Here is a 24210-nt window from a genome sequence, read left to right on the forward strand (position 1 = left end):
CAAGTAGTGAATATCTTTGGCACCACAGCAGGCAATTCATATATGCTTAATTTAATCAAATAATTATCTTTTTTTAAGAAAAAGATTGACTTTATTACTGGGGTTGACACAGGCTTTTACTTTAGACAATCTAGCAGAAAAGCAAAAAGTTCAGATGAGTAAATCAATGGTATACTCTTGTTACGAGATCAGATAATTGTCTACTTTTTTTCATTTAGCATGAATAAAAAGAAAATACATACATATATACATCATCTTTCTTTGCTCTTCTCCGCGTACTTGACTGAGGGACAAAAAACCTGTTACTGCACACTTCTGTTATTTTTGATGTTATAGTTCTAGAAACATAATTTTAGAATTGAGTTTTAGAAATTACCTAGGATCAGTCCAACTCCTTATTTCACAAGTGACAAAACTGAAACCTAGAAGGAATACGACTTCCCCAAAGTCACACAGCTGGTTATAGACTGAAGTCTAGAAACTAGAATCTAGATTTCATTTTTTTAAGGGCTCTCCTATCTTTTTTAGTTGGCAGTAAACCTTACGAGTACAATGTGGGAGTAATGTATATTGGTTTTTTAATATATACCTTGTATAAGCCTGAAGGGGGAAAAGTTGGAAAAACTAATGACTACAGTTTTTATTTTTACTTGTCAGCTCAGATGCTTAAAAATCCTATAATTACCTTCAGAAAATATTATACTTAATGAAGTCTGAGTATTAAAGTTCACTGTTGATAATTAGTTCTTTTGCTACCTAGAAACTGGCCTTATGAAAAGCTTCTTAGAATACGTTGCAGAATTCTTTTCTGCCTCCAGTGCAAATAACTAACTATATACAAAGTGTTTAACAACTTTCTATTTGGGTTTTTCTGTGAATCCATTTTGCTAGAATGATTGATTTTTTTAAGAGAATTTTCTAGATTTAAAAAAAGAGTGGGTTGTAGCATCATTGAGAATTTGTTAGAAATTTTTGCTCCCTAAAGTTATCTTATCAGTTTTCTAAACTGATAAATAGGTTACTTTTATCTTTTTTCTTTTTCTATGGTATGATATAAGCTTTTAAAAATATTATTAAATGTTCTATGAACTATCCGCCGAGTATATACATAGAAACAATACAGTTTAACAGTATAGTCTGAGAGTATTGATCGACTCTTCCATGTTATTTAGACAAAAGCTGTTTTGAACAGATGGTCCTAGTTCGGTGCCCTAAAGGCTAATATTCATAAAACAGCAAAGGAAACTTGATTCCATATGTACAGGTCATACCTTGAAAGGTAAGGGATTATTATTAGAGCAGCCAGAAGTTATACTGGTTTAGCTGTTGTGCCTCCACTTTCCCTTCCTGTTCATTGCTGCTCCCTCTAGCCTTCCCCATATTACAAGGCTCAGAGAACTTGATGATCTGCCTGTAATAAATATTTCCCCTGGCTATGATCTCTTCTCTTAGCACATTTACTAAATATCTTTAGGTATCCCATTCCCAACATCAAAGTACCCAGGTCTTACCCTCTAAATGAAATGTCCACTTTTCTAATTCTGCCAGTTACCTGCTTTTTTCTATTTTCTCGTCTGCCTTCTCTTAAATAATTTCAAAAATTCTTCAATTCTTTCATGAAATTTCCCTGACTTTTACAAAGGTAGTTCCTGTATGGTTGTCCATGCATACGTTTAACTCCTACAACTTTATCCCTTCAGTCTTCAAATAAACCTTTTTGTTAATGTGGTGCAAATTTTAACTTTATATTTTTGCTTATTATTTTAAGCATTGTTTTCTGTTGTTGGGAGACTGTTATAGTGGCTCTTGTGGATGGTCTGGGGTTCAGTCTTCCTTCAGACACTTTATAACTGGGTGAACCTAGGCAAGTCCTTTAATCCCTCTGAGCATCAGTTTTTTTTTTTTTAATTCCTTTTAAGTCTTTCACAGTTGATCATTATGATATTGCTGTCACTGTGTACAGTGAATCTTAGTTTTCTTATCAGTCCAGTTCATAGGATTATTATGAGGATTAAATCAGATAACCGTATATAGAGTGCTTTGCAAACCTTACCGTGAGCTGTGATTATTATAATTCATCTCATCCTCATCTCTTTTGGTAGAATTCAGTTAGAATAGATCCTGGAACAAGTTATTTATTCAATTATTTTAACACATTTGTATTGATATTGTTTACCTATTTCATCATCTGGTTCCCATTTCTTAACTCCTGTCCCAGAATAAAATAAGAGAAAATTAGTTCAGTACAACTAAGCAACACATCAAAAAGTCTTGATACTTATTAACATTGTTTCACACCCATAGTTCTCCTCCTCTGAAAAGAACAGATTGGTGCCTTCTCAGATTTCTTCTTTAAATTCAGCCAAGCTTGTCTATTATCATTTTTAATTAATATTTTAAATTAATACAAATCTATTTTCTTTTCCTCCTACCTCTGGAAAAGGGAAGGAAAACCCTTGTAACAAATGTGCTTGATCAAGCAAAACCAATTGGTTTTGTCCAGAAAATGCCTCATTTTGCCCCAAATCTGTTGTCACTCTTAGGAGTCAGGAGGTGGGTAGCTTGTTTTTATCATGTCTCCTTTGGGGATGGTCATTGCATTGATTAGAGTTAAGTCTTTAAAAGTTGTTTGTCTTTAGGAAGGAAGGAAACAAGCATTTAGTGAGCACCTACTATGTGCTAGGCACCTTAAAAATTTTGTCTGATTTGATCCTCACAACAACAATCCTGGAAGGTAGGGTGTTATTATCCTAATTTTATAGTTGCGGAAATTGAGACAGACAGGTTAAATAAGTGATTTCCTTTGGGTCGCATGTTTGAGGCAAATTTGATCTCAGGTTTTTCTAACTCCGGGTCCTGTGCTCTATCTACTGCATCACCAGCTGCCTCTTTACAGTGTGTTGTTATGTTGTTCCATTTCTTCTCACTTCATTCTTTATCAGTTCATACAAGTTGTCAGAGGTTTCTCTGACACTGTCATCTTCATCATTTCTCATAGTCCAGTAGTATTCTATTACATGCACATACCATCATTTGGGCAGACATATCCCATTTGTTTAAGTTTTGAGTTCTTTGCCAGCATGAATAGAGCTGCTATAAATATTTTTGTCCATAGCGGTCCTTTTCTTCTTTCTTTAATCTCTTCAGGGTACAGACTTATTATTGGTATCGATGGATCAGAGGGTATGCAAAGTCAATTCCAAACTTTCACATTCAGTTTTGAGTGTTCTTTCATTTTACATTGTTGTGGTAGTTGTGTGTTGTTTTTCTAGTTCTTTTCACTTTATATCAGTTCATGTATTTTCTCATGCTTCTCTGTATTTTTTTCTTATAGTGCAGTAACATCCCATAACATTCATGTACCACAATTTGTTTAGTCATTCCCTGATTTGTTTCTAGTTCTTTGCTAATCAAAATGTGCTATTTTTGGAGTATATGGGTTTTTTCTTTTTGTCATTGATATCCTTGGGGTATATGTCTAGCAGTGGAATCTTTATATCAAAGGGTATGAATGTTTCATTCACATTCTTTCATAATTCCAAATTGATAACCAGAATGATTGCACTAGTTCACAGTTTTGTCCACAGTATTAGTTTGCCCATCTTTCCAAAAATCTTTCCAATATTGACTTTTACCATATTTGCCATTTTTCTGGATGTAAGTTAAAAATTCAAGATTGTTTTTTTTGCATGTCTTTTGTTAGTATTTGACATCAGGCCTTTTAACTTCCAGATATTACAACCTTTTCTCAGTAGTAATCTTCCTTGACCTCCTGTGGCATTTGACGCCATTGACCATGCTCCTGCACCTTCTTCCTGGATAGTGCTCCTTTGGTTTTTGGGGTGTTGCTTGCTCATACTTTTCCTTCTTTAGTGCTCCTCGTTCTCTTTTAGTAGTTCTTTGTCCTCTTCTCACCCCCAAAGTAGGCATTCTTAGAGTCCGTTATAGATCTTCCCCTCTATATAATCTCTTCCTTGGCAAACTTACCTCTTCCCCTGGGTTTTATGTGTCCCCCTGCGCAAATTAATCACAAATCTGTATAGCCAGCCCTGGGCTTCAGTCCTGCATCCCTAGTTGCTGGTGGACATTTCCACCAAAATGTCCTACTGAGACTCAGACTCAGCATGTCCAAAACTGGATTCATCTCTCCCTCCCTCCTGCCCCCATCATTCTTCCTCTCTTCCCACCTTCCCTGTCACCCAAGATTGAAACTTTGACTTCAACTTTAACTCTTTCCTTAAAACCCTACAGACTAGCAATTCTGTCTCAATTTCTCTCATATCCTATCCTCTTTCTCCCTTCACAGTTCAGGCCCTTCTCACTTCTTCCCTTTCCGGTTCATTCTTCTCCGTGCTGCCAAAATTACCTTCCCAAAGCATAAATCTGAGCATGCCAGCCTTTTACCCAAAAATCTTCCATGACTCTCTGTTGGTTCTAGTATTAACTTTTCCCCCCTTTTCCTGACATTTATGCCCTGATATAATTTGGCTCCAACTTACTTTTCAAGCTTTATTTCATATTATTTCCCTTCATGTAGAGAAGTTTCCTTAATATACTGTCTCCAGAATTCATGAATTTGCACCAACTGTTCCACATACCTGTTTTGTGCCTTTTAGAATGTTTTTTCCTTAAAGATTTACTTCAGATGGTGTTCTTCCTCATCTCTCCCCATCTTCTCCCAACGTAAAAAAAAAAAAAGCATTCTTCTCCCCATACGAATTTTCCTAGAGCTCTTTGACTGGATCTTTCCTTTGCTCTCATCACATCCTATCTGATACTATACTTCTCATCCCTCCTAGTACAATATAAGCTTCATGGGAGGAACTATGTAAATTTTTTCTATCATAGTTTCCCTCATGACCACCAGATGTCTTATCAGTGTCATAGATTCCTAGTTTGGGAACTCATTTAATCAAAATGGATCACAAATTGAAAGTTTCGGTAACACTAAGGAGTTTCTTGAAGCACATAGCAGTTAAATGACTTGCTACGATTAAATACCTAGTGTCAGAAGTGTAGTTTGAACCCAGAGCTTTCTGACTCCAAGCCCAGCTATCCCATATATTTTACTACTTCTGTAGAAATTTCCCACATAATACATCCCACTATTTCCATTCGCATAATCACCACCTTACTTCAGGCCCTCATGACCTCCTGAATTAACTGTAGCTTCCTATTTGACCTTTGTACTAAAAGGTTTCTCCCTTACTCCAACCCATCCTCCATGTAACTGCTTGTGATTGTCCTGAAGTGTAGGTGCAACCATGTCTGACCTCCCAACTAAATAAACTCTAGTGGTTCTCTATTACCTTAATAAAACATAATCTCTTTTTGACGTTCACTGCTCTTCACAGTCTGACCCCTTCTTACCTTTCCAGTTTAATAAGTAATTATATATATAATGATATTATTTCCCTTTATACACTCTACCATCCAAACATATTAACCTAATTACTGTTCCACACATATAGAGCTGCACCCCCTCATACCTATAATGCACTGTTTCCTTATTTCTGCCTCTTGGAATACTTGGATTCCTTCAAGACTTGGCTTAAGCATTACCTTCTACAAGAAGCTTTCCTCACATCTCTCCTTACTCAGCTTCTGACTTTTCAGACTTTTCCTCTTCCATTCTTGCCACCTTTTTGCTTTAGAGATGTCTATATCTCTGTGGCTTATCTCATCCTCCTGTTGGTGATTTCCTGCCTAGAGGAAGTGCCCAGGTCAGCCATAGCTCACATTTCTCCTGGCTCCATTCTTGATTTTCTGGACTTTTTCTACCTTCTTCCACATGAGGAGCTCTTCTCCCTTTTCTTCTCCTCTCCTTTCTTTCTCTTCCCCCTTCCACATACTGCCCCTTCCTCCCCCCCATTTTTCAGCTCTTTTGTGTATGATCTCCTCCCATTAGAATGTCAGCTGCTTGAGGGTAAGGACTGTCTTGGTATTATATTTGTTTTCCCAAAGCCTAATGTAGTTCCTAGCAAATAGAACTTAGTGAATGCTTCTTGGTTGACTTTCCTAATCTACTCTATACCCCAACCCCCAGCTGCTAATGTTTTTCCTCCCCAAACTGCCTTATATTTAGTATATGTGTGTGTGTTTATATACACATGGTGCCATCCCTGTTAGAATGTAAGATCCTTGAGGGCAAAGAATGTCGTTTTTGTCTTTGTTCCCTCAACACTTAGCACAATGACATATGGTACCTGATTAATAAATATTTGTTGGCTGATTGATAGTAACAACTAATATTTATAGAAGCCTTTAAGGGTTGCATAGTGCTTTATAAACGTCATTTGAGTCCTAAAAGAAACCTGAGGGAGGTAGTAATACAGGTAATATTGTAGTAGAGAATATCTCATAAATGAATCTCTTCAGTTTATTTTTACTTCTGGTAGCAAAAATTGCCTACAGTAAGGACTAAGTTCCTTTTAACAGTGATATTATGGTATAAGTGTTTAAAAAAAACCCATCTTCTCCCACTGTAATAAAGTATTTGCATTCACCAAATACTTATTTAGTACCTATTCTGTGCAAAAAATATTATTAATGTTCATTGTTAGAATTTAAAGAATTATTTTAACTGGTCAGGGCTGAAAACAATAGACCTTTTTATTTGGCCGAAAAGGCCAATTTATTTAATTGGAGAAACGCAAAGGTGCAAGTGACAGAGATGAAAAAGGGAAGATACTAAGGCAACAAGTCTCCTTCACTAAGGCTGCTCAGTGAGCCCTTCACATGAAGGCCGTGACTGACTCTGTATACTTCTGTATCTTATATTCAACATTTATTGACCCTCTCACACTGGGATTGGGACTAACAGTTCCAAAGTTAGACTAGGGAGGTCCAACAGAAAGGAATGTAGCTGTGGATGTTGCTGAGGGACTTTGGTCATATGTTGATGGTTGATGGCCATGGCAAAAAAAAGGAATCAGCAATGGTCTAGGAAATAGGTTCCCAAGGTGGGCGATACTACCCCTTGGGAGGACACTAGAATGATCCTGGGGAGTGCAATTGGGTGGTCCTGAATAAAATATGGGGGTGGTGGAAGCATAAAGAGAGAAGGAAATTTTGAAAAACCATTTGTACATGTTTCATCTGTTGTGTAACAGAGTTAAAGTTATAGTGATTACCTTATTTTCCAAATAAACGCACAAAATGCAAATTGTAGCCAATCAGTGGTCAAGTCCGCCTACATGTCTTAATAAGCACATGTTGGCAGACAAGTGTGCTGTGCATTGTTGAGAAGTCTAGCATGCTTTGGCAGGAATATGGACATGGAATGACTTGTTTACAAAACGATACTATATGATTACATGATACAATATTGTGTCATCAAAATTTCAATGCAGGAAAAATCCCACAAATTTATAATACATTATTAAATTTAAAATGCATCATTTCAAAAAAAGAATTTTATATTTTTTGAAATGATGAAATGATGCAAATTTCAAAAAAATCCATTAAAGGGTGAACGAAAGTGGATTTCCAGGGGAGTGCTGAGTAATTTTTTTTAAAAGAGGGCAGTAGGTCAAATAAGTTTAGGAACATCTGGTCTAGGAGAAGATTCATGCTCCAGGACACCTCTCTTAGCTCAGGTGGGAGTAGTGGCATTTTGTATTTTTGTAGGGAGTTATTTTGTAAGGAGAGGAAAGGTTATACTCAGGGGGTTCTGATTGGTTTCTTATTCATGAAATCCTTGGCAGGGAGAGTATAAGTTTCTACCCTGAAATCTTCCAAGTTTCTAGATATGAGGATTCCAGATAAGGGGCAAGTTGGAAGGAAGGAGAGAATACCAGGCAAGAGGAAAGGGTATGGCTAGGGAATGGAAAATCTAGGGTACAGAGAAAAAAATCAGGTTTTTCTGGACCACAGCATATTAACACTTTATTAAACTTCAACCTAATTCAGAATTTTCCAAACTAAGTTGGCCATAGAATTTTTGTAGGCTTGAAATAGATTGAGGGAATCTGCACCCACTGATTAGGGAGTCCCTGGACCAGGAGATGGAATACTTCTTGAAGAGTTTGGAGCAAAATAAAGGAAATTAAGCCTATTTTCTCACAGAAAAACAAATCAGTATAGCCCTAATCTACTTATTCCTCAAGGGGAGGTGTAATCCTTTGGCATCTTGAACTTGTAGGTCTTCAAATAGCTACTTGACTATTCCCAAGCCAGGGTTACAGCATCTTTTGGTATAAGAGAAGGTTTAAAACTCTGTGATCCTCCCTTTCTTGCAGTCTGCTTCTATTATCAGGTCATCCAGACTACCAGCCCAGTCTATCCATCTATTAAGATCCATTCTCTAAATTTTAGGGTCTTTGGTGTAAAACCATTGCCTCACTTTCAGGAATATTCTTTACAATCTTAGTTTGTTGCCAAGATCATGTTTAAGGGCTGTTTATCATGATAGAACCTTCAAGAAGCTTGACCATATGAACTTTAGGAACTTAAAATAATCTCCATGCCATGATAAGGCATGATAGTAAGACTTTTTGGAGATAAGAAGTTTGGTGTAAATAATTTTTAACAAATTAATTATCTGTGTACACAAGGCACTGTCCTAGGTGCTGGGTATACAAAGACAAAATTAACAATGTTCTTCACTCTCAGGGAACTTCCATTCTAAAAACTCTCTAACGTCTGTAATGACCATATCCTTCACAGAATTGCTGTGGAGAAGACATTTTATTTGAGAATATATAATATTGTTTATAACATGACCTTTTGTTATAATCATTTTTTTCCATTTATGTTTCTGTGTCTTATATGGATACTGATGTTATCAGCATCAGTTAGAAGAGATTTTCCCCACACAGGAGTTGCCCTTTACCCTGTAGCAACCCATGTAGTAGGGCCATGTTAGTCACCCTCTGATGCAAAAGCCCAAGTTTACTGTCACCCTTTCTCGTCATTGTAGAAGGGAGATTTTTATCAGTGTTCCCTTATCTGAAATTTCAGAAAACCTGCTGGCTGCTGTCCCACCCTCCTTTTGTATTATCATACATAAAACACAGCATGCTTTTTTGCGTTATTCCTTGTTAACATAGTTGGAAATTGGAAGTGGAGGATGTATTTGTGGAGAACAAGTATGTATAACATAATGCCAACTTTTTTGAATATTTAATAAATGTCTTATTTATCAAAAATATCTGCAGTACTCTTTCCTTCACCAAATTTTCATTTTTCTGAGTTGTTAATATTCAGGTCTGTAGAAAATTCCTTCAGTTTACACCTAATTTTTAAAAATGATTGTTAAATATACCACTGTTTCTTGTGAAATTAGCCCTAAGGAATATAACTTTCTCCTATACCAGTCACACTTAAGTGCTTAGTACCTTCTTTAGCAATTCATCACTACCCCTGAGGGACAGGTTTTTATGTGCATTTGTGTAACTATAAATACATACTATGAGTATACTCACTCATTTTGTGATTACAAGGTAAGAAGATTGATTTCAAAGTACCTACCCTAGTAGGCTATTACTATAATGTAACTATCAACGTCTTTGACCAAAAACGTTTTTGGAACCCTTCTCTGGATTTCCTTCTGAATCTTTTGGTATATTATTTTGAACATAATTAGCTGTGGCAGATCTCCATTTTTTAGGGTGAATCGGATTTTGGAACTAGCCAAATTCCTTTGTTGGAGAATAGATCTGATGAGTAAGATTGGTGTTTAAACTGGTAATAGCTCCTTTGGTTAAAGTGAGATGTGATCAGGGATGTAACTATTATAGGGCCAAGGGGACTTTGTCTTGCGATGTCACATCTAGAGGGCACTGATAGTTTTTGCAGTTATTTAGCAGGCTAGAAATGATGTATTTAATATTAAGCAAGATTAGTTAAGATAGGGAACTATCAGATGATAGACTAGGTGAATTCTTCTCCTGTGTCATAGCATTTCCCTCTTCCCCAGCACGACAGCCTCAAATTGCTATGTTAGGGTCACTTTCTCTCACCCATTCTCCAGCAAAATCACTATTTCTTCTTCCCCTAAATGAGAACAAGATAGTAGGTTATTTATTTATTTATTTTTACCACTTACCTTGGGCACATAAATCTATAGTTACTGCACTACCTGTGATCCTACAATAATGATGAGATTTGTTTTCTTGTTTGGCTGAGAGAATAATTTAAAAGAGGCTTCCAGAAATGTTTTGAATGATAGAAGAATTATTGTAGTAAGTATATAACCTCTCCAGCTAAGTACTTTGAAGTGCCAGTAATCATTTAGGTTAATAAATGCTGGTGTGATTTTTTAAACTCCTTTAATATTCTGTATATGTATATACTTACCTGCAGAGTATCGAGTAACCTGGTTTTCCCCTGAAAAAAATTCACCTTGTGTCCAACCTTCTGGATAGGGAGTCTCCCAAAACTTGGCCAGCCTGGTCCTCAAAAAGGAGATAGAGAGCCCATCGCCAGACTGGTCCTCGAAAGCTGTTCAGCTTAAAGTAGACCTTGGGGTTGTTACGTCTTTCCATGATGAGACCTTATAATAAAACTTTATTGAGGGTATAAAATATTTCACATCTTTAAATATGCATTTGGTTCATAACTAAACTGATTAGATTCCTGTTGATTATTTAGATAAAGAAAGTTCATAATTATTTTTTGCCATATTGGCAGTCAGTTTTTGCAGTTAATATCTTGGCATGACAAATAGCCTCCTAAGTTACCTTATCATTTTACTTCATTTGGTACTTTTGTTATCTGCAGCATTTTATCCCAGTCCAAAGAGTAAAAAAGGAATTGCTAGCAGGCATTCTTACACTCATACATGTAGTTGTTTAAGGGTCAATATTTATAGCTAATGAGCTTTTCTCTGTTTTTGTTTGAAAGCTTCTTGCTCGACTTGAAGGTAGAAGTTCCCTGAAAGATATAGAACCTTTGTTGTTTGCTGATGAAGGCTCTCCTATCCATGGTAAAAAAATAATAATTTTTTAATGGAGGGGAGGGGGGAGAGTGGATATCTTTGAAAATGTATCCTTTATGTTATTTTTGCACTTTTATATATGGGGATGTCAAAGTTACAGATTTTAAAGTATATAAATCTAGCAGGTAGCAGGCTAGAAGATAAAGATGAAAGACTAAGATGATAATAGACCAAATTTTTTATTGTAACCAATGCTTAGCTCAATCTAACACTTAAGACAGTGTCTCAAACATAGTATACATTTAATTAATATTTGTTGCCTGACTTTCTGTTATTGTGTGGTAGTAAATGTTCCATTATTTGTGGGTAAATAATGTGAATTTTGTTTTTGTTTTTCCCTGGGGCATACTTTTCATTTAAAAAGTAGTACTCTGATAAATTGCTGCTTTGACGTTTAATATCCTTTATCACCACCCCTTGCCCAAACCAGAGTTTCTTTTGGAATGGGGGTGGGATATGTCAGTATCTCATAATTTGTAAGCCAGCTGTGGTCTAGCAGAGGAGAAATACTACCAATTACTATTTCCTATGCCAGGGGAAGCTTGTAAATAATACCTTTGTGTAGGTTGCATATTTGCATTAGTTTAAAAGACTTATTTGTTCTCAGAATTGAAGAAAGAAATCAAGCTAGGTGAATGGATATTATAAAATGCCTACAGTAACACTTCATGTATCTAGGGGTCATTTATTTGGGAGCTTCCTATACTTGAAGGAAAGCCAAGGTCTGGACTGCCTTCCTTCAACCTCTCTTCCTGAATTCCTTCATAAAAGCCTAATTCAAATACTGTCTCTTTCATGAAACTGGTTCTTCCCACTGATCTCATATAGCACTGTGCTTACATTTTACTTAGATATCATTCTGTATTGTAGTAGTCTATATGTCACGTTTTTAGCTGTTATGCCACAAAACCATGAACCAAAGGTTCACTTACCTCAGAAGAAAGCTAATAGAAACTTCTACTTGTGCCTTATTTACTTGTTTCATAGATTGACATGGCCAGCTTATTGGTGGTGAGTTCATATTGAGTAATACTGATCTTTTGGAAGAAAAGCAAAACTCTTGCTGGGGACCACAGTCAACACTTTTCCTGCATTGGAGAACCAACCAGACTTGGCACCTCACTGGCATAACCCTCAACAGGGTCATTTCTCTGCCACAATTAACTTATTCTTGTTTTAGAAATAATTCTAACAGACTTGGCAATCTGACTTCCCCGTTGAGAACAGATGAAAAGAATTGAAAGGAGTGTCAATAGCATAGTAATAGGAGCAGGTATGAACAGCCAGCCTTTTCCGAATGAGGGAGGATACTAGAGGAAAATTGCAAAAGTAGAAACAAGCCCCAAAAGTACAGCATCATTTTACATATTTAGTTGTATCATTTGCCAGAATAACCAGCTTTTGGTCAGTGACTGATGTTTGCAAGATGTTTTGTAATGTGTCATATAGTAACATTGATTATCAACCCAATATTTTTCACAGTGGAACATTTTTCACTTGTCCAGCAACATTTGAAGACAGAACTGGTTACTTCTGTTAAAAGAGTACCTGTTTCACATACAATTCCTGCTTCTTTCCTACTGTAATATGTTGTGTTTAGCAGGAGAATAATTTTGCTTTAAAGTCTCTTTTAGCTCTATATCTGTGATCACATGAAGGATATTTGGTCAAAGGTACCTCAACCTGTTCCCTGTTGGGAACAATGAAAGATTCATTATATAATTATGATTCTGTCTTTTTAAAATGTGATTTCTTTAAACTAACAAAAGTAATAAATTTGTTAAAGTTATATATGTGTATTATGTATGTATGAGCATACAAAAGGATTTTTTATGTAAATATAAGAAATGTGGTTTTAGTTTTTTAGTTGAGCAAGTATTTTCTAATAGTACTTTTCATATGGAAATGTTTGATTTACTGTTTTATGCTATATGTTTTGTTCTGTATATAAAATATTTTTTCTTTTTAATTTTCTTGAAATTCTTCCAAAGAATATTTTGTTTTGATGTATTATTATTCAAAGGTTATAGTTTTGCTAATTATTTCTCCTTCCTATATTCCTGTATTTTTAAAACTGAACTGAAAATATTAGATATTAAAATATTGAAGCTAAACAGAAAAAATCAGTTAAACATCATGATGTTTAATTTTATATGCACACAGGATTTGGCTTTTTAAGATGAATATTTCCCTGATGAATATGGTTTTTATTGATTTAATTGATGTGGTTGTCCCTCATCCATACATATTGCAACTTCTTGTTCTTGTCTGTCCACAGACTTCCAGAGAATTTACAGTCAGTGTGCTAGATACTTTCCTCTGCCTTTTTTGATATTTCAAAAATACCATTGTAGCAATCAGGTTGTTCATCTTTTGCTACATGACCAGATCATTTCCTTTTCTGGTGATATATGTCCTTGAGTGTAATTGATTCTGTTTTTAGTGAAATTGGAAATACAAATTTAAGTTCATGCTAACAGATTATAGATACTAAAATTGCTACATATTATCTAGTTTTTTGGGAGAAACCAGTCTCCTTCATCCTGCATGTAGCATACTCTTGACCACATTAGTACTTAGCTCTTGTGGTCCCACCTGCCCAGAATGCTTTCCTCTAACCACTCTTTACAAATTCTGCTAGTCTTAATGATTTGCTTCCAATTTACTTCCAGCTTTATTTGATAATATTCATCTCCATGCATTCTGTGTTCTTGGCAAATTCCCTTAATTCAGCATGCCATAATTTATCCTTGTGTATTCACGTAGACTGTCAGTCTTGCCTAAAATGTGTACCCTTCTCGTTTTTTGCCTTTCACAATTCTTACCTTCTTTCAAGGCTCAGCTTAAGTTCTTTCTCTGTGAAGACCTGACCCACCTCCCTGCAGAAAGTAGACGGAATCCTTCCTGTTTATTTTTGTATTCCTAGGACCTTACACTTTGGTACTGATTACATTCAGTTTAGCAGTTTACTGAAAATTGTTGGATTCTTCTTTATACTTCTGATTGTTTTATGTACTTCAGTATTGTCTCCGCAACTAGATATAAAGTGCTTCAGGTAATAAACCAGATCATACCTTTATATATCCTCCAAAAATCCTAATCTTAATTTTATATGAATTCTAGGCAAATACTTGTTTAATTAATCTAAAAGTGGTGCTACAGGTGCAAGTAAAAATAAATTGAAAAGTATTATGTTGAAGATAATATTTAGCAGTTTTGAAAATATTGATTCAAAAAAGGATATATGTAGTCACTCCTCAATTTTTAAAACATCCAGTTCCTACATGGCTTATATATGTGAATGGCCTAGTGAGGATGGTTTTTCCCATAAGTCCTAAACACTGAAAGGAATTAGTACCCTAAACCATAGAGTTTTACTGGGGAGGAGGTAAGTAACATGTTCACAGTGCCTTCCTGCTCAGGACAGAGAAAGCAATATGGTATAGAAGAAAGAATATTAAATGAAATCAGGAAAGATCTAGTTTTGACTCCTGGCTTAGACACTTACTCTAGCTGTCTGACAATGGGCAAAGATTCAAAGAGCCTTTTATTTATTGAAGGGGAAGAGGGAAACTCCCCATTACCTTGTTTAGGCACATTGTCACTCTTAACAAATATGTTCCAATGTGGACTGCCTCAGACTCTCAGACCACATCGTCATCTGATTCCAGGCTTAGCTATTTAAAGACCTCTAGGAGTTTGACTAGGTTTCATCGTTACTTCAATTCCATGGAAAAAGATGTTCATATTTCTGGGAAAAGACAGCAGGATATTGACACCTTTTAAAACATTAACTCCTTATTACCTGTGATTACATCAGGTGAGGGAGGGGGCTGAAATCATTTAGTCTAAAACCAACTATCCTTATACATAGAGAAGCATGGGAAGACTTGGTCTATGTGAACTTAAAGTGAAGTAAGCAGAAAACGATAGTTTTGACAGTGATGACAACAACATAAAAAAGAGAGAACAGCAACAATTAAAACTGAACACTGAACCTTTTTGAGGTAATAAAGAAATGGAAACAAAGTAGATGGTATATTGATTGTGGAATGATTAAACAAATTATGGTATATGTGTTTGATGGAGTATTACCGTGCTTTAAGAAAATACAAATATGATGAATACAGAGAGGCATAGAAACTTAAAGGAACTAATACAGAATGAAATAAGCAGAGCCCAGAAAACAATACAGAATGTCTACAACAGTTTAAATGTGAAGAACAGTAACTACAAATTAATTGAATATGAATGTTGCAGAATTACAAAGAATTAGCATTGCCCCAAATAAGATGTGAAGATACCTCCCCCAACTCCTTTGCAGAGGTGGAAGGTGCGTGGGTATGGAACATTGCCCATATTTTCAGACCTTTTCATTGTATTGATCAAGTATGAAGCAACAGGAAAGTGAAGAAGTCTTAAAAGCTTTAAAATCCAAGCTTCTTAAGATGAAACAAATATCCATAAGATACCTCCTTTCCTTCTTTATGGAAATGGGCTCTGGTTGTGGAATATTGTAGGTAACGTCAGACTTTTTCAACATGTTGGTTAGTTTGCTAAACTACTCTCTTTGTTATTGTTCTTTGGGAGGGAGAGAGGGGTTTAAAAAATAGAACTGATATAAAAACAAGTTACTTATAAACATTTTTTGGAAAAGAAAAGTATACTTTGAAATTACTTGATGTTTTAAATGTCATGGAATATTTAAGACACGTAAAGCAAATGCTTGTGTAATTATGTTTTTATTAGTTTCTATTATATTAGTGATTAATAAATGCATAATAAAGGTAATATTAAATTTAATACATATAAACTTAAAACACTTGAGAATTCTAAAAAATATGACAAGTATGTAATTATTTATAAGTGATAAGTGTTTGCATAATTGGGAACAATATTTGATGTAAACTCATCTTGTAAGATTCTTCACAGCAATTTTCATACTTAAATTTACTCAGATAAGCCTCTATTTGGAAGGGGATTCTTTTAGTTCACATTTTCTACACATACATTTTTGAGTTGTTTCTAAATTAATTCTTTGTCAATCATTCCTCTTATAATCTATGTAAATTTTTGTGAAAAAAAAAAAACACCGCATCAGGATCTTGTGAAGTAAACCCTACATGGAAATAGCTATTTTCATATTTGCATTTCTTCTATATTTGAGATTTACTTTTCAGATTCAGTTTATGGATGTTTGTTTCATCTTAAGAGTCTTAGTTTTTAAAGCTTTTAAAACTTTTTCATTTTCCTATTTCTTTATACTTCCCAATTGAACCCAATTTTTGAAAATAGAAGCTGGTACAATATATATGAGTTTCTAAAACAACAATAAAGAACTAAGAATATAAATGAACCTGGATTATTTTATACATGCCATTTAGATTGCTTTTTATTCTTGTTTAATTTTAACCAATCCCCAGTGGTTATCCACCTCATCTTAATATATGTATCATGTGAGAAACTTGCAGACATCAGAGTGAATAAGTTTGCCTTGGGTGCTCATTCCCCGTTACTATGGTTTCTTTTTTCTGCAAAACCCGTTGATTCATGAAACCCCATGGTTCTCTAGTACCTCTCTTGAGAAGCAGTTTCCAATTATTGAAGTCAAAAAGGTTCAGATTTATACTATCTCAGTTATGTTTGTATAATTGAAACAAAGGGGGGGGAGTTGTTTCAGGTGAGTGAGGATGAAATTATTACTAACGTGCTACATGCTTTTTTACTCCGAAATTCTTATGTTTTTAGAGTTTTTTGAGGGAATTATACTTTTAACTGTTTAATCAAAAGAAGTTTTTGATAAAAATAATCCAGAGTTTATGTAGACTTGTGGTTTACCAGTGATTCAGGTAAATTCCACCTACCTGAGCAAAGTCCCTGCCTCCTCTTTTGTTGTAACCATTGTTTCTGCAGTGTATCAGGAGGTCTGAGGTGCATTGAAATACTGTGAAGCTGTGCTTTATATGAAGGATCATAGGTCTGCAACATACAAAACAGTTTCAGATTAGGCAGATATTACTATGTAAATAGGCTTTTTTCTAGGATAATCAGCATGGGAAGAAATGTGAGGAGTTGATAAATAACTTGTATAAGATGATTTTTTACGTCTGTGATTCCAGGAGCATCTAGGTGACACAGTAGATAGAACTCCAGGCCTGGAGTCAAGAAAGACCTGAGTTTGAATCCAGCCTCAGACATACTCTAGCTGTGTGACACAGGTCAAGTCACTAAACTTCTGTCTACCTGAGTTTCTTCAGCTGTAAAATGGGAATGATAGTGTCTGCCTTCCTGGGTTGTTGTGAGGATCAAATGAGATAACATTTGTAAAGCTCCTATCATACTGCCTGGCACACGATAAGCACTTCATAAATTCTTGTTCTCTTCCCTCCACATGGAGGATGTGGATATATGGATAACCACATTTAGCAGTAAATAGACAATTCAAATGAAGAAAAATTGTAAAACAAGCAAACAAACAAAAAAACACCTTATGTAGTTTTTTTTTTTAATTTAACTTTTAACATTCATTTTCACAAAATTTTGGGTTACAAATTTTCTCCCCTTTTATCCCCTCCCCCCCCAAACACCAAGCATTCTAATTGCCCCTTTGACCAATCTGCTCTCTCTTCTATCATCCCTCTCTGCCCTTGTCTCCGTCTTCTCTTTTGTCCTGTAGGGCCAGATAGCTTTCTATACCCCTTTACCTCTATTTCTTATTTCCTAGTGGCAAGCACATTACTCAACAGTTGATCCTAACACTTTGAGTTCCAATTTCTTTACCTCCCTCCCTCTCCACCCCTTCCCTTTGGAAGGCAAGCAATTCAATATAGGCCAAATCTGTGTAGTTTTGCAAATGACTTCCATAACAGTTGTGTTGTATAGGACTAACTCTATTTCCCTCCATCCTGTCCTGTCCCCCATTACTTCTATTCTCTTTTGATCCTATCCCTCCCCATGAGTGTCGACCTCAAATTGCACTTTCCTCGCCATGCCCTCCCTTCTATCATCCCCCCTACCCTGCTTATCCCCTTATCCCCCACTTTCCTATATTGTAAGATAGGTTTTCATACCAAAATGAGTGTGCATTTTATTCTTTCCTTTAGTGCAATGTGATGAGAGTAGACTTCATGTTTTTCTCTCATCTCCCCTCTTTATCCCTCCACTAATGGGTCTTTTGCTTGCCTCTTTTATGAGAGATAATTTGCCCCATTCAGTTTCTCCCTTTCTCCTCCCAATATCTTTCTCTCTCACTGCTTGATTTCATTTTTTTTTTTAAGATATGATCCCATCCTCTTCAATTCACTCTGTGCACTCTGTCTCTATGTATGTGTGTGTGTGCATGTGTGTGTGTGTGTGTGTAATCCCACCCAGTACCCAGATACTGAAATGTTTCAAGAGTTACAAATATTGTCTTTCCATGTAGGAATGTAAACAGTTCAACTTTAGTAAGTCCCTTATGACTTCTCCTTGCTGTTCACCTTTTCATGGTTCTCTTCATTCTTGTGTTTGGAAGTCAAATTTTCTTTTCAGCTCTGGTCTTTTCATCAAGAATGCTTGAAAGTCCCCAATTTCATTGAAAGACCATTTTTTCCCCTGAAGTATTATACTCAGTTTTGCTGGGTAGGTGATTCTTGGTTTTAGTTCCTTTGACTTCTGGAATATCCTATTCCATGCCCTTCGATCCCTTAATGTAGAAGCTGCTAGATCTTGTGTTATCCTGATTGTATTTCCACAATACTTGAATTGTTTCTTTCTAGCTGCTTGCAATATTTTCTCCTTGACCTGGGAACTCTGCAATTTGGCCACAATGTTCCTAGGAGTTTCTCTTTTTGGATCTCTTTCATGCGGTGTTCTGTGGATTCCTTGAATATTTATTTTGCCCTCTGGTTCTAGAATCTCAGGGCAGTTTTCCTTGATAATTTCATGAAAGATGATGTCTAGGCTCTTCTTTTGATCATGGCTTTCAGGTAGTCCCATAATTTTTAAATTGTCTCTCCTGGATCTATTTTCCAGGTCAGTTGTTTTTCCAATGAGATATTTCACATTATCTTCCATTTTTCCATTCTTCTGGCTTTGTTCTGTGATTTCTTGCTTTCTCATAAAGTCCTTAGCCTCCATCTGTGCCATTCTAATTTTGAAAGAACTATTTTCTTCAGTGAGCTTTTGAATCTCCTTTTCCATTTGGCTAATTCTGCTTTTGAAAGCATTCTTCTCCTCATTGGCTTTTTGAACCTCTTTTGCCAATTGAGTTAGGCTAGTTTTCAAGGTGTTATTTTCTTCAACATTTTTTTGGGTCTCCTTTAGCAGGGAGCTGATTTGCTGTTCATGCTTTGACTTCATCTCTCTCATTTCTCTTCCCAGCTTTTCCTCCACCTCTCTAACTTGATTTTCAAAATTCTTTTTGAGCTCTTCCATGGCCTGAGCCCATTGGGTGGGCTGGGACACAGAAGCCTTGATTTCTGTGTCTTTGCCTTATGGTAAGCATTGTTCTTCCTCATCAGAAAGGAAAGGAGGAAATGCCTGTTCTCCAAGAAAGTAGCCTTCAGTACTCTTATTTCTTTTCCCTTTTCTGGGCATTTTCCCAGCCAGTGACTTGACCTCTGAATATTTTCCTCACACCCACCTCACCTCCTGATCCTCCCAGCCAGCACTTGGGGTCTGAGATTCAAATGCTGCTTCCAGCCTCAGGGCTTTGGGCGGGGGCAGGGCTGCTATTCAGTGTGAGATTAAGTTCAGATGCGCAGGTTGGGGCTCAGTTCCCTCAGGGGGTTTATGCACAGACCTTCAACAATGGATCCAGGCTCCTGCCTGCTTGGGGAGCCCAGGTCTGCCGCCGCCCCTCAGCTTCTGTCTCCTGAGGGGGCCCGAGCCATGGGGGCACCCCACTCCCCCCTCGACCCGCCAAAGACACTCTCTCACCAACCCCCCTCACCTGTGGGTGGAGGGACTTGTGCAGCCGCTGGAGATCCCGTCCCTGAAGCCCGCTCGGATCTGTTCCTCTCGGTGCCGCGGCCGCGGCAGGGCTGTACTCAGTGCCCAGTCCACAGCACGAAGGACCTTTTGCGAGAGGTTTGCAGGTCTCTCCGGAACAGAAATCTCCCTCACTCCAATGTTCTCTGGCCTCTGGGTGCAGAATTCACCGTGAGTTACTTCTTTGTAGTTGTGTTATGGGTTGTGGGTTCGGAGCTATGTGTATGTGCGTCTTTCTACTCCGCCATCTTGGCTCCGCCCCCCCTTATGTAGTTTTAATATTAACTTACATGTCACCTGAAATTCTTTACAAAAATTCTTTAGCACTTTAGGGCATAGTAAAACAACATTAGAAACCATCAAGTCAGCTCCATCATTTTTCCATGAGAAACAAAGGCTGAGGGTTTATTGATTTTTGCCATGATCCCATAGTAGTGATATGGCCAAGACTAGAACGCAAGTCTTTTGTATTCTTTTAATCCATGTTGTTAAGTTGAAGGCTATCTTAGTAGAGGAGCTACTAGTCACTAACATGTTAAAGTTGTCATCATTATATTTTATAATTAGATTACTTTTTATAAGAAGTAACTTACTCCCCCTTCCTAAAGGTTAAATAAATAGTAGAAGCCCCTACATGGCAGGGGCTGTTTTGTTTCTGTCTTTGTGTTTCTCTTACTATTTGGCAGTACTTAGAACAGTCTGAGTGCTTAATGAAGGTTTAACAAAGGTTTTTTGAATGAACTGTATACTTGTTAGCTTTTAGGGGAATTAGAAAGGAGGTTTGGTGTTCATTTCAGGAAGTATTTATTCTATTGTATATAAAAATGTCTGCATTTGCTTTTTTACATAAGCAAAGTATTTACTAGGAAGTTATCAAAATGGTAACCTAAATTGAAATGCCATCTACTCTCAATTTTTTATTTTTGCAGAATGAAACAGATATAAATATCCAAAACAGTAACAGTCCCCTAAAATGTATGTTTATCATGTTGTTTCTGAAAGTTTACATTTATATGATGGTGTCATATATCCCAGGAATTCATAATGAGATGCCTGCCTGAGCACATGCTACAGTTTTTCAGTCTGGCTTGTCCAAAACCCGAGAACAATTCGCAGTTGCTGTTCTAGTAGAAGAGCAACAAGAAGGACAAGAACACAGAGGCCAAAGACACTAAATATGAATTAAGACCTTTTATTTAAATTGAAAGAAATGGAGGAGGGGTAGCTTTAGTAGATAAGTATTTTAAGATTATAATTTTGTAGTTTTTTTGGTATATTTTAGTTTCTTTCAAATCTTGCTGATCTAAGGCCTATATTTGGCTCAGTTTGATAATGCAAACAAAAAAATTTGTGAAGACATAAAGCAAGAAGAATTGACAGACCATCCAGTTTTCCTATATGGGTTTTGCGATACAAACCAGACTGGAGTAGATAGTTGCCTTCACCTCTCAAACTGAGGAAAGTGTTAATTTAACCTAAACTCTTGCCTATGAAAGAGGACTTACCTTTGAAAGGACTTCAGGAGGCCCAGGAAGAAAGAGAAAAATTATGAATTAACACAAAGACTTTAAATAAATTGAGTGGTGTTTTCACTAAAGAATTTTAAAATAGAATTGACCAAGGATAAACTGAAATGCTTTAACCTGCTTAAGGATCATTGATAGCTGACTTGCTCTCTTAAGGTAAAATGTATTTAGTTCTTATTTTATTCCTTTTTTAATACTTGCTGATAAATTTCATTTAAAATTTTGACAAAATGTGGGGGTTTTTCACAGAGTCTAAGAAGACTTCAACTTAAAAAAAAAAAAATGAGCCAAAGAAATACATTACCTGTTGTCTGAATTTTGTCATCAACTGCACCTCTGACTACCGTATTCCAATTAGCATTCCTTCATTTTTTACAGGTGACATACTAGAATTTCATGGTCCAGAAGGAACAGGAAAAACAGAAATGCTCTATCATCTCACTGCAAGATGTATCCTTCCAAAATCAGAAGGTGGATTAGAAGTCGAAGTCTTATTTATTGACACAGACTACCACTTTGATATGCTTCGGCTAGTTACAATTCTTGAACATAGACTCTCCCAAAGCACAGAAGACATAATAAAACACTGTCTTGGAAGATTTTTTCTTGTGAATTGCAGCAGCAGTAACCAGTTACTTATCACCCTTTACTCACTGGAAACTATGTTTTGTAGCCATCCATCCCTCTGCCTTTTCATTTTAGATAGTTTATCGGCTTTCTATTGGATAGATCGGGTCAATGGAGGAGAAAGCCTTAACTTACAAGAGGTTACTCTGAAGAAATGTTCTAAATTCATGGAGAAGCTTGTAAAAGAATATCACTTGGTTCTCTTTGCAACAACACAAACTATAATGCAAAAAAGTTCAAATTCAACAGAAAGATCATCTTCTTTAAAACTATCTTGTGAAGAAGTAGATATAGACTATAGACCCTATCTCTGTAAGACGTGGCAACAAATGGTAAATCATAGAATATTTTTTTCCAGACATGATAGTTCTGAGAGTAGCAACCAAATGTTTTCAATTGTGTCATGTCATCTAAAAAGTAACACTATAATAAAACGTTTATTTAGTATTAGAGAAAATGGGGTTCATTTTTGTTAATCTGTATCAGAAATAGCCCACATGCAGGTGTTTTCAAGGTATCTGAAAATTTCTTCCCCTTGATGACGCTTTGATGATACATCAGCATTGCTGAATTTTAAAGACTGGAAAGATTAGCATAGCAATATTTCTATATAAATTACTCAGTGTTTCTTAAGAATAATTTCAGGTGCAAGGAAATACATTTTCTGTCCTTATATCATCATGGGCTAAATAACTTAATATCGGTGCTTTGACTTTGATTAAAATCTATGCAAGAGATAAGAGTATTTCATTTTAAATAAAAGGGGTTTTTATAATTTTGTGTCATATCTTTGGATGCTTAATTAAGTAATCATAATCTTAAACTCAGTTGCAATCCTGATTTACTATATCCTTTTAGAAAAATACAAATATATAAAACATTGAAATGGAATCGTTTGTATATGTATTCATTTAAATAGATAAAATTAAATCAGCTACTCACTTGCTTTGTATTACTTAGAGTGCCACACAGATAAAGGAATGCTTACAATACCATCCAGATAAAGGAAGTGCTTCAGTGGCAGAGCAGATAGGGTAGAGAATAGATTAAGGCCTTTTTAAGTACATATAATATAACAAGAGTTATAAAAGGTACCACGTGATACTGCTGTCCACAGATTAACAATAACTACAACTCTTGGCCTAATTCTAAAATAGCATGCCCTGCTGGTCTTTCTACAAGCTGTAGACTAACTAGACTAGCCTGAGCATTGGTGCTCTTTTGGGATAACTGTACTGCTTGTTGTGATTGATGTGTGGTCAGAAGCAGGGAGGGAATTGTGAGTTGGAACCAATTTAGACCATTCCTTAGCCATAAGATCAGACCTAGAGGCTTTGTTTTAGCATTAGCTTTTGTATTGTTATAATTTTGATTGTGAGCATAACATAGGATTTTCCATCTCTCCCAGTTAAAATAAAAGGGATTGTTTAGATAGATAGAGCAATTTTATTAAAGAATTACTATGTACCAGGCACAGTGCCACAAATTCCTGTCTTATTCTTCAGGCATTAGTGATACATAAAATGAACTTTTTCTGTTAACTTAAAAATTATCAATTGTATAACTACTAGTATCAATACACTTATCAATGACTTGAAGTCATAATAAATATTATGTGACTTGTTGAGGAAATGAGGTATTGCTGTTTAATCAAAAATTTTCTGTAGCTGAAAATTGTACTGATGGAGGCTAGGGGTTAATATGAATATGTAAGACAGAGTAGACAAGAACTAACTCAGGTTCTAGAAAACGAAGTTTGATTTGAATAGCCTAAGGGAGGCAATGAGGGCTGTTCATTCCCTCCCTAACCCTCGTATACTAGGTTAATACAGCTATATTGTAAGGATAAATGCTTGTTTATCTTAATTCTGTCAGATGTTTAAACAGCATTTAATTCTTGTTGTAAAAAATCATTCCGGATAATTTAGAAAGAAGGCACTCTACCAAACTTTTTATGAGAAATAATGGGTCTGATCCCAAGCTAAACACAGATTAAAGCAGAGAATGATCACTAAAAACTATATACCTAAGGAATGATGCAAAAAAAAAAAAAGTTTTAATGTTATCAAAGAAGCTACAGCCATATGCTCATTTTTTTTTCCTCACCATGAGCAAGTTAGACGTGTAATAGTGATAGTTCACTGTTAG

At 36.0% G+C, this 24210-nt stretch overlaps 1 protein-coding gene across 1 annotated transcript in view; it reads left to right on the forward strand.

The window, feature by feature from the left end:
* Positions 1 to 22953, forward strand: part of XRCC2 (X-ray repair cross complementing 2) — a 36412-nt gene extending 13459 nt beyond the window's left edge. The window contains exons 2-3 of the mRNA XM_072652148.1: positions 10846 to 10927; positions 21814 to 22953. Coding sequence (XP_072508249.1) covers positions 10846 to 10927; positions 21814 to 22538 — 807 coding nt within the window. The 3' untranslated portion in view covers positions 22539 to 22953. The remainder of the gene's footprint in view (positions 1 to 10845; positions 10928 to 21813) is intronic.
* Positions 22954 to 24210: the final 1257 nt, after the last annotated feature.

The sequence above is a fragment of the Notamacropus eugenii genome, chromosome 3, assembly GCF_028372415.1.
Source record: "Notamacropus eugenii isolate mMacEug1 chromosome 3, mMacEug1.pri_v2, whole genome shotgun sequence".
Taxonomy (NCBI): domain Eukaryota; kingdom Metazoa; phylum Chordata; class Mammalia; order Diprotodontia; family Macropodidae; genus Notamacropus; species Notamacropus eugenii.